At 39.5% G+C, this 11681-nt stretch overlaps 1 protein-coding gene across 1 annotated transcript; it reads right to left on the reverse strand.

Moving 5' to 3' along the window:
• Nucleotides 1-2716: 2716 nt before the first annotated feature.
• LOC141646649 (uncharacterized) lies at nt 2717-5596 on the reverse strand. The gene is made up of 4 exons (XM_074454542.1): nt 5315-5596; nt 4520-5212; nt 4004-4270; nt 2717-3577 (listed from the first exon to the last, which is right to left on the reverse strand). The coding sequence occupies exons 1-4, from the start codon at nt 5594-5596 to the stop codon at nt 2717-2719; spliced, it is 2103 nt and encodes a 700-aa protein (XP_074310643.1).
• Nucleotides 5597-11681: the final 6085 nt, after the last annotated feature.

Genomic DNA, 11681 nt, shown 5'->3' on the forward strand with positions numbered 1-11681 from the left:
TGTGGTGATGGGTTGTGTCATGGTGACAACGGTAAGTGTTGATAATGGGTGGCCGGTTAGGGTGGGTGAGGGAAAAGGATTAGGTTACCCTAGGGGGGTGAGGGGTAACAATGTATAGAGACTTGAGGGTAAGGGAGGGATTCGTATACCCTTTGTTTGGATCAAACAAACACACACAAAGGAAATCGTGAACTTTTATTTCGTTTCGATTTCTCTTAGACCCCTTATAGTTATTAAAGTTCTATAGGGATATTTTAATAAATAATTTGTTTTATGATTCAATTTTTTATATAGAACTTACTTATAAGAGAGTTTTATTTTTCTTTTCATTTTTTTTTATGTTAAACAGTTTTTAACATATTTTAATTTTACACATTAATCATAGACAATAGGAGAATATAAGATAGTTTTTGGCTTTAAAATTTTATAAACCGTTTTCTATACATTAACGATTTTGTACATTTGTTCAGACTTTTCCTTATAAAACAAAATACGAATGTAAAAGTTCACTTAAATTAAAAGAAACTTTTAGAGACAATTAATTTTAAAATGAAGCTCTATCTTGAAATATCTAATTGAATTTTTGTTACTCCAAATGCGCTGATCTTGTATCACAAATTCTCGTTTCTGACGGACCGTTTTTGTCTTTTTAAAAAGACGTGATTTTGTGATCAATTTATGGTCAAATATAACCACAATAGTCCAACTAGTTTTAGAGTTTATGAGAATTTGTTTTCTAAAAGTGATCGCATTTGACAGTAAAATGATCACAAAATCCCGTCTTTTTTAAAAAGAATCAAAATAATTCGTCATGAGAGAGACCAACTGCCCTTGTATATGCTATGCACCTTTTATGAATTTAATTTAAAGCTTTCATTTACCTGCTCAATTGATATAGGCCTCGCGCGGGACCAAAAGAGAATAAATTTAATGTATAGAGGCAATTGTACGGCAGAACAATAAATAAATTTAATGTCTAGATTTTTTCTCTAATTCGTTTTATTAAAATTATGGCGACTTTATTATTTGCATGCTGTGATTCCGCCCTTTGTTTATACTATATATTTATATGTATGATGAGTTCTTATTTTAATCAGAATAAAGGGGATTAGGAAAAGTGCTAAACAAATGAATCGATAATCTGCCTTTCTCATTCTCATTCCAAAACTATATAGGCAATACAAATTAGGGTTAGGCTCACAGCCCAATACAAGACAACATGGACACGGGCTTAGAATACAAGACCCGTATTATAGTCTATGACCCCCCCCCCCTCAAGTTGGAGCATACGGGTTGAAAGTGCCCAACTTGCGAACTAATGACATGAACTGAGATACGCCAAGTGCTTTAGTAAGAACATCGGCTAGCTGAACCGTGGTTGAACATGAGACGGCGCAATGAGGCCGAGCTGAATAGCGTCACGGACAAAGTGACAGTCGATCTCAATATGTTTCGTACGCTCGTGAAAGACAGGATTCTGAGCAATGTGCAAGGCGGACTTACTATCACTGAAAATCTCGACTGGCAGAGGATGAGAGACCCCCAAATCCTCTAGTAACCCCTTGAGCCACTTAACTTCACAAGTAATGGCCCGAAGAGCTCGATATTCTGCTTCAGCAGAGGACAAAGACACGGTGGGCTGCTTTTTGGTCTTCCACGAGACAGGAGAAGAGCCCAAGAACATAAGCCAACCCGTTAAAGACCGACGAGACTCGGGGCACTTAGCCCAATCCGAATCACACCATCCGGACAACGTCAAAGGAGAGCGAGCAGATAAAAGAATGCCTTGGCCGGGAGTGCCCTTCAAGTAACGCACAACACGAAGAGCCGCATTCCAGTGATCCTCCCGAGGAGCACTCATGAATTGAGATAAAAGATGGACCGAGTAAGATAGGTCGGGTCGAGTAACAATGAGATATACTAACCGGCCCACTAGTCTTCTATATGGCTCGGGATTGGTGAGAAATTTACTACCACTGGAAGCAAGCTGATGCTGTTGTTCAATAGGTGTAGGCGCGGGTTTGCAACCGAGAAGACCCACCTCTTGAAGAATGTCGAGGATATACTTGCGTTGGCATAAGAATATACCATCGGGGTTACGGGCCACTTCAAGCCCCAGAAAGTATTTTAAATCACCCAAATCCTTCATATGGAAGCATTTATGCAAATATTCTTTGAAAGAGACAAGGGCAGAAAGATCATTGCCAGAGACAATAAAATCGTCTACATAGACGAGGACATGAATGCGAACCGCACCTTTCACAAATGTGAAGAGGGAATAGTCATAATAACTTTGAGAAAACCCATACCTCTTCAGAGCGGACCCAAGCTTAGAAAACCAACACCGGGGAGCCTGCTTAAGACCGTACAAAGACTTCTTCAGGCGACAAACAAGGTCGGGGACCGGGGATTGAAAGCCCGGAGGCAACCGCATATATACTTCTTCCTCCAAATCACCATGAAGGAAAGCATTGTGGACATCCATTTGATGGAGGTGCCAATTGTTTGCAGCGGCCACGGTTAGGAAAGCACGAACAGTCGTCATTTTAGCAACCGGGGCAAAGGTCTCGTCATAATCCACACCTTCGGTTTGATGATTCCCGAATACAACCAAACGAGCTTTATATCGTTCCACGGTAGAATCAGACTTGTATTTAATTTTGTAGAGCCATTTGCTTCCGAGTGCTTTCTTACCGGGAGGAAGGGACTCGAGTACCTAAGTCTTATTGTCAATCAAAGCCTTCATTTCAGATTCCATGGCCGCGCGCCATTCTTTACTTTGAGCCGCTTCTTTGAAATTTTGTGGCTCGGTATGAGTCATTAAAGCTGCCAAGTAAGAACGATGTGGAGACGAGAATTTGTTACAGGATAAATAATTAGCAAGAGGATACGGAGTACCTGAGGTGAGCGTTGACACGTGAAGTGGAGCAGCACTAGATGGACTACTATCATTGTCATCACTGTCGAAATCTAGCACATAATCACGAAGATTTGTCGATGGAATACGGGCTCGGTGACCACGGCCCGTAGGAGGTGACGGTGACGAGCTATCAGGCATGGGCCCACTCGGACCAGTCAGAGGAGAGCCCGCGGTTGAAGACGGGGTAGCTGGTGGGGTGTCCTCTGGGTTATTAACGGGTGATGTGGGGTCCTGATCAGCTGTCTCATCGTCCCATTCAATGATTAAATTAGTTGCAGGAGTGTCACTCGAAATAGCAGGCGAGGGGACAGTGGCGGAAGCTTTATCGAGAAAAGGGAACTGATCTTCGTAGAATTTGACATCACGTGAGACAAAAAAATCTTGACGGTCGAGATCATAAAGATACCAGCCTTTTTGCCCGGATGGGTACCCCATGAACACGCATTTTCTGCTTCGACTAGCAAACTTATCTCCCTTTGACCTTTGATTATGAGCGAAGCACAAAGACCCAAAGACTCTTAACATGTCGAAATTGGGTGGAGATTTAAATATTAACTCATATGGGGTGGCACCGTTAAGTAAACGAGAAGGAGTACGATTAATGACAAAAGCAGCTGCAAGAGCACATTCCCCCCAAAACCGAATCGGAAGACCACCCTGAAATCGCAAGGCCCGAGCTATATTCAAAATATGTTGGTGTTTCCGTTCTACTCTGCCATTCTGTTGAGGGGTCCCCACATATGATGACTGAAACAAAATTCCTTGTGCGGAAAAAAATGGTTTTAATGTATGAAATTCGGTGCCGTTGTCACTTCTTACGATTTTTATGTCAGCGGAAAACTGTCTTTTAATCATGGCAATAAACAATAAAAATTTACTAGTGACATCGGTTTTGGCATTTAATAAATAAATCCACACACCCCGCGAGAAATCATCCACCAATGTCAAAAAGTAGCGTGCTCCAGTCGTCGCGGGAATGTCATAAGGTCCCCACAAATCACAATGTATTAATTCAAATGCATTCAGACTTTTATTACTGCTCAAAGGAAAACTGCTACGAATATGTTTAGCTCGATGACAAACCTCACATGGTTTTGACAAAGAATGTTTGCTATTACGTAAGAAAGGGAGCAATTTAACAATTTGCTCGGATGGATGACCCAGCCTATTATGCCATAGCTTAAAATCAGACGACCCAGCTGTCACAACGTTCACCTCCTCCGGTTTTTGACAGAGATAGTAGAGTCCATCTAGTCTTTCACCCGTGCCAATCGCCTCCCTCGTAGCCCGGTCCTGTATAGTACATGAAGTGGCATTAGTAATGAATTCACAGTGAAGCGCATCACTCAACTGAGATGCAGAAATTAAGTTACACGTTAATTGTGGTACATATAAAACCGGATCAAGACAAATGGTCGGAGTGACATCGACTCGACCAACAACGGAAGCGATAATTTTCGAGCCATCAGGTAAGCCCACAACTCGACGTGAGGTATTTCAGACATCACAGAGCAGCGCATAATTACCAGTTACGTGATGAGAACATCCCGTATCAATTAACCACTTACCAGAATGATCATGAGTGGGTGTGCCATATACCGTTACTAAAGATGCCGCGGATGTAGCCGCGTCAGCAGTGGATTTCGGGGGATTAGTTTGAACCGAGTTGGTGGCTTCGGGCTGGAGACCATCACCTCGACTACTGCACTCCTGATTTGAGCGCGAGCCACTTCCACTGCCACGGCCTCGAGCAGAGGACCCACGGCCGGAACTCCGCCTTTGTTTTTGTAATTCATAATACCAGTCGGGTACTTCGCCGGTGAGATCGAAACACATGCTGCGATCGTGACCACTACGTTTACAGTGGTTATAGTATAATTGTTGACGCTCTGTTCGCGACATCTGAGAAGGGGGTTTATTGGGAATTAAACCTTGTGAGCGAACATTAAAGCTGGCAATTTCAGTCGAAGTCTCGGGTGGTTTATCAAAACCACGAACTCTCTCTTCTTGACAAACCATGTGATAAGCCCGAGCCACAGTCGGCAGCGGGTTTTGCGCCAAAATTACAGAGCGAAGAGATGCATAGTGTGCAGAAATAAGACCTAACAGAAACTGGTGTAAACGGTCTGATTCGCGACGGTCAAGATGTTGCTTGACACTAGTACAATTCGAGTAGCACTTACACTCAATAATGGGTTGATGTTTGTCAAGATCATCCCACAGTTGACACAGTTTTCCATAGTAGACCGTGACAGACATCCCCTCCGACTGATGGCAATCCCGGAGACCCGCCTGAATTTGGTGAATCCGAGACCCATCAACAACTGCAAACCGCTCGTGAAGAGCATCTCACAACCGTTTAGCATTTTCAAATTTTGGTAGTAGAGCACGTACCTCATCGGAAATTGTTCGAGACAACCACGAGACAAGCATAAAGTGGATAGTTTCCCAATCATCATCCGAACATGGGGGTTTTGGTTCGTTAATGGTACCATTAACGAAAACATACTTTCGGCGCGATTTTAGCGCAACACGAACATCGTGTACCCATTCATCGAAATTGTCGAGGGTAAGACGGATGTGGGTGATAGTGTCACCGGGTTTGTCTTGAGGACCCAGGTAATACGGGGAAGAAGGGTCGATTTTCGTTCCGGAGCCGCCCTCACCGTTTGTCATGGTGACGGCTAGGGTTTGTATTTTTATGATTTTAATTTCGAGATAATAGTCACTGATACCATGCTAAACAAATGAATCGGTAATCTGCCTTTCTCATTCTCATTCCAAAACTATATAGGCAATACAAATTAGGGTTAGGCTCACAACCCAATACAAGACAACATGGACACGGGCTTAGAATACAAGACCCGTATTATAGTCTATGAAAAAGGGTTCATTTCTGATGAGCTGCGAAGAAACATTTAGTTAAATTTTTTATCTATTTTTATATGTTATCTTGTAGTACTATACTAAAATTTTCACCTCCGCTAATTTCAAATTTTGATTTTGTCGTTGCAGGGAGTGATTGCAGAAGAAAAGCTTAACTCATTTAATATGCCACTTTACTTTCCATGTAAAGAAGAAATTGAAGGATTAATTTCCGAAGAAGGATCCTTTGAAATTGAAAATCTAGAATTCACAATTGATAACGCAGCAAGTGAAATAAGGGACACTCATTTAAGAGCTGAAGTCCTTTCTAAGTTCATGAGATCAACCACGGAAGCTCTTTTTTCCCACCATTTTGGACCCCCAATATGGGATGTGTTGCACATTCAACTCTCTCAAGTCATTATGAATTACTTGGATTCTAACAACGATCCAATCATCGACACCCCTTGCATCGTTATTATACTTACAAGGAAAATGGATGGAAATTTGTGATCCTAAAACATTTCGATCTCATTTACGACAGTATTTCTTTTGGTGCCATTAAATGGCATACATTTTCAAAATTTGTCTATTTTCTACAGTATTAGCTTAATGTTGTATTAATATTGTCAGCATCTGGTTATGGTTTGAAAAATATTAATTACATTCATGAATTTCATTCAACTTGTAAATTGCTTTATTATTTCTGTTCTTTTTTTTTGTTCTTTTTTTGAAATATATCTATCTATCTATCTATCTATCTATATATATATATATATATATATATATATATATATATAGAGAGAGAGAGAGAGAGAGAGAGAGAGAGATTTGGGATCCTATGAGAACCACTAGTATAATGAGAACCATGAGAACTTATTAGGAGCCATTAGATTAAATCTAATCGAAGGGTTAGGATTAAAGACTTAGTTTTGAGATAAATCTATATTGTTTTCCTGTTTTACGTCACTTTACCCCCTGACACTTCCTCCCTTTTACCTCTCTCTATTCCCTTCTCTTTTTCCCAATCACGCAACTCTCGATCACAATCAATAGCTCATTAATTTATCGAAGATCTTGCCGTTTCTGCTTTAATTAAAGAATATTTCGACTTGTTCATGCTTCAATCATGTAAGTTTTTTTAATTTCATAAGCTGATTAGTTATTGTCAAAGTTTCTTGTTCGTTTCCATCATATTACCTCTAATTTCATCATCTGTGATCCTATTCTTCTAATTCTCGTTGATTATATAGGTACTTTGCAACTCAGTAAGTAGGTTGCATTTTATGAGTGTATTTTCGTAGTCATCAAATTTTATTTATGAACAATTATATTTTGTTGGAGTTAATGCAATTTTAGTACATAGGCTTGGAAAGTTCTTATCCTTTTTTTTATCCTAGTGTTCTTTAACAAGTGAGAGCAACTTGGTCAATTATAAAATTGGGATATTGTGCAGACGATATTGAGTCTTTGCCATGAGTACGAGATCTTTTCTTAGTGAAAAGTTGATGCGTTGTGAATCGCCTCTTATTCCTTGTACTGTTGCATTCGGCAGATTTATTATTATTCGTTGCATATTATTTCACTACGCATTTTAGAGGCTATTAGCTCAATGGTAGAGCGATGTGCCAATTTTGCACAAAGGTATGGGTTCGAATCCCATATAGCCTATTAAATAACAAATCCCATGATTGCAACTGGTCGAGATGCAACAATACAGTACAATAAGATTAAACATGCCATAATCATACTTGGGCAAAGACGAGCATGCCATAATTAGACTCGCGTGGGCACCAAGAACGCCAAGGAGGCAATGTAATAACATCTATAAAATACTATTAAAAGCCTAGGCTAAAATGACCCATAAACTCCATGTAGACAAATCCACATAGGATTTAGAAATGTCACAAGGGATTTAGAAATGCCACGTTTGTTTACGGACTGCCACGTTTGAAATTTTCTCTACAAATCAGTTAAGCCTCAATCAAACATCCCAATTGAATTTGCAATCAATTATATCATTGACACCGTCCTTAAATGCCACCTTGCAAACAAAAAAAAAAGGAACCACACCACCAAATTTAGACACTGTTACCTCCCTCGTCACCTCTACCGTCTAGGCGTCTACCGACACCGTCATTATTTATCACCTCATTAGTGTTGGGTTCCTTATGTTGATGATTACATGCCCATTTGATTTGTGTTATCTTAGTTTACCTTTTCAGGATTAATGATGTAATCAAGCTTGGATTAAGAAGTGTTGAAGTTGTTATTAATCCCATTGTATTTAGTCGAGTGTCATCTAATGTACAAGCAAGAAAGCAGAGTATACTAGAGTAATAGAAACAGTCCAGACGACTGTTGCTTTCACACGCAAACAGCTGTTTGGATTATGCCACAACTCGTAAAAACTTGAAGCTCCCTTTTTATCTTTCAAAAGCTTCTCACGTGACCCATATCTTTCAAAGATAAAAAATCAGATTTTTATTAAAGAGGTGGTCTTCATTAAAGAGTGGTTTGATTTATTATTTTCAAAATGTTTCCTCTTTATGCAAATTCAATCCTTTGGTCTTTAAGAAAACAAGAAATGCTTTTTGCCATATTTGTGTTTACTTGTCATCATGTGACTTGTCTCACATCCTTTGTTTTCTGATTTTGCATGAGCATTTAAGGTTATCTTTCAAACCTTCTTTCTCTATTCTTACCTTTGCAAAAGACCCCTTTTTGGTGCAAGCTTTGGGTGGTTGCTATTGCCCTTCACATGTGAGGTCTTTGACTCTTCAAAACCCTAGCAACCCCTTCACTCACCTCCTCTATATAAACCGTGTCCCTCTTCATTAAATCCTCAAGACTTTTCTGAAATAATTCTTCCATCTTTGCAAATTAATTTTAAGAGCTTAAAATCGTGTTTTATTTGCAAAATCCTTTAAAAGTCTTCAAGTGTCTTCAAGTTTCTACAGTCGTGGCTACTGTTGCTTTTCTATACTAAACTCTCTTGCTTATGAATTGTTGATCTTGTAAAAGTTGTCCACCTCTATTCTTTGTTAAGAATGTGTTAGTGGAAACTTGATCCTATAACATTCTAAGTGTGTTAGTAGAGTTTAGGACGGAGTAGTCTTTTACTCTTGACAACCGGAGTAGGTTGTGAGTTGGCAACCGGAGTAGGTTGCGAGTTAGCTTGTCATAAGAACGGAGTAGTTCTTGTACTAGCTTTACAACCGGAGTAGGTTGGTGTCTTTTATTACAAGGGTCTTTTAGTTTTCGGAGTAGATCACTAAAGGAAAGTAATAAAAAGGTAGATTGGACGTAGGCACTTGAGTATTTGCCGAACCAATTCAAAAATCTCGTGTTCATTGTTCTTTACTTTATTTCCGCTGCAATTTACTTTGTTTGTTTGTTTTTGCTTTGCTTAACCTTAAAAGTAACAGTTCATCATACTGTCGCATTTGGTCTGCAGTAATACTCCACAAACTGAGACAAATAGATACAGTCCGAACGATTGTTGCTTTCATACTTCAGCAAACATTCATAGTGATACTTGTTCAATCTTTCAATATTATTCAAAGTATCCTCTCATCTCTTTTGTTCTCGTAACTCACTTTAATTCAATAAAGTTGAAGTTATAATTTTTTAAAATAGTACCTAATTCACTCCCTCCCCCTCTTAGGTACTTGAATCCATAAACTCAACAATTGGTATCAGAGCCTCGTGCTCTTGATCGAGGCTAACCGCCTTAGAGTTTGATTCGTCAGTAATGGATTCCGAGAAACACTCCAAGATCCCGGTCTTTACCGGTTCGAATTTTGGATGGTGGAAACTCAAAATGGAACATTACATCAAAAGTATCGATTATCAATGTTGGAACATCATCCAAAATGGACCTCTTGCCATTGAGGAAACCGATATTCTTAACGGTTTCACCAAGACAAAAGAGGAAAGAAATTACAATGAGAACGACTTCAAGCTTGCCGAAAAGAATTCCAAAGCAATGTCGATTCTTCAACGTTGTGTTGGTGAGGGGGAAGTTAGTCGAATCTCCGGGTGTCCTACTAAGAAAAATCTATTTGGGATTCCCTTGTACTTGCATATGAAGGGACGTCCCAAGTAAGAAAACACCGTATTGACCTTCTCATGCAACAATATGAAATGTTTAGAATGTCAAAGGACGAGTCTTTAAATAGTTTCTCTTCACGTTTTTCTTGTATTATTAATGAGCTTCAAAGTCTAGGAAGGAATTTCGAGTCCGAGGACATCATTCGAAAAATCCTTCGTAGTCTAACCCCTAAATGGCAACCGAAAGTCACCGCCATAGAGGAAGCTAAAGACTTATCAACCCTATCTCTTCATGAACTAATGGGATCACTAATGGCTCACGAGTTTAACCTCGATAAGCATTCTAGTGAGTCATCAAACGGAAAGAGTCTCGCCCTCACATCTTCTCCAAGTGATGAAGAAGATGAGGAGGAAGACGAGTTTGCTATGTTCACAAGGAACTTAGCCGGGTTGGTCAATGGACAAGGTAACAAAAGGTTCACTAATAATTACTCGAAAAAACGCTTTCCTAAGAAACGACCTACCTCCACCGTGGGATGCTTTAAATGTGGTGATAAAACTCATCAAATTAAAGAATGTCCCAAGTGGGAAGAAATCAAATCTAAGGAAAGAAGAGAAAAGGTTAAAAAGGACTATAAACATAGAGTCATGAGTGCTATATGGGGAATGTCCGACTCCGAGGAAGATGAGGAACTCATCGAGGAGGAACTTGAGGCTAAAATGTGTCTTGCAAATCATGGTAAAGAAAAAGTCTCAAAAAACCCAAAACTTGAACACTTAAGATGCCTCATGGCTAACCCCGACGATTCCGACTCCGATTCCGACAACGAGGTAAATCATCTAAAGGCCAAGGCTAGAACTTACTCCAAAGAGAAAGTATGTAAGCTTCTTGACCAACTTTTTGATAAATGTCGGTCTCAAACTAATAAGCTTGATATAATGCAAAATGAGATTGAAGAAATTGCTCAAGAGAACTTTAATCTGAAAAATGAACTAAAAGCAACAGATCATTACTCGTCACTTCGAGGCATATAATGAAGTCAAAAGAGTCAACAAATTAAACAAATATTTGACTAAAGAACTAGAGCGTCTTAGGTTGACCCCCACGGACGTCTCTGACCTTGAAAATGTCAACACAACTTTGGTGATGCAAGTTTCCCAACTAACCAAGGAACGTGATGACATTTTGAAGGACAAAGATGCTCTTGAAAATGAGATCTATGACCTTGTAGTTGAAGTTGTAGACTTAAGAGAAACAGTTTCTAAGACTGTTGCTTGCTTCCGACCACGATTTAGACAAGTTTAAAAGAAAAAGTGAATGGTTGGAAAATGAAAATGAGTGTCTTAAAAGTGAGGTTGTTTGTCTCAAGAATGAAATAGAAGATCTCCATGATAGGCTTACTTTCGTTCAAAAAGGTATGCCCGAATGTAGCACTTCTAGGTCTTCTCCTCACCATAGATCCGATGAAGTCGTTGATCTAAGCAAGAGACTTGACGAGATGACATCTAAATATGAAGAGTCCAAAGAAAGAATCATTTATCTCGTGTCTAAACTCAACAATCACACCCATGACTTCATTGTTGAGAAAAGATTGTCCATAGAAAGTGCTAACAATGATGAACTTAAAAGAGAAAAGGAAAAGAATTTGCATCTTCTCTCACGTGTCAACGACTTGACCAATGAACTTGTTAATGCTAAGAACATCACTGAAAAATGGGAAGGAAGTCAAACCGTGTTAAACTTCCTCACGAATCAAACCGAGAAATGTGAGAAATCTACTGGTTTGGGGTTCAAATGGAACAGTCAGACTGACTGTTGCATCCAGAAGCCTAAAAATGATTT

The sequence above is a fragment of the Silene latifolia genome, chromosome 1, assembly GCF_048544455.1.
Source record: "Silene latifolia isolate original U9 population chromosome 1, ASM4854445v1, whole genome shotgun sequence".
Classification (NCBI taxonomy): domain Eukaryota; kingdom Viridiplantae; phylum Streptophyta; class Magnoliopsida; order Caryophyllales; family Caryophyllaceae; genus Silene; species Silene latifolia.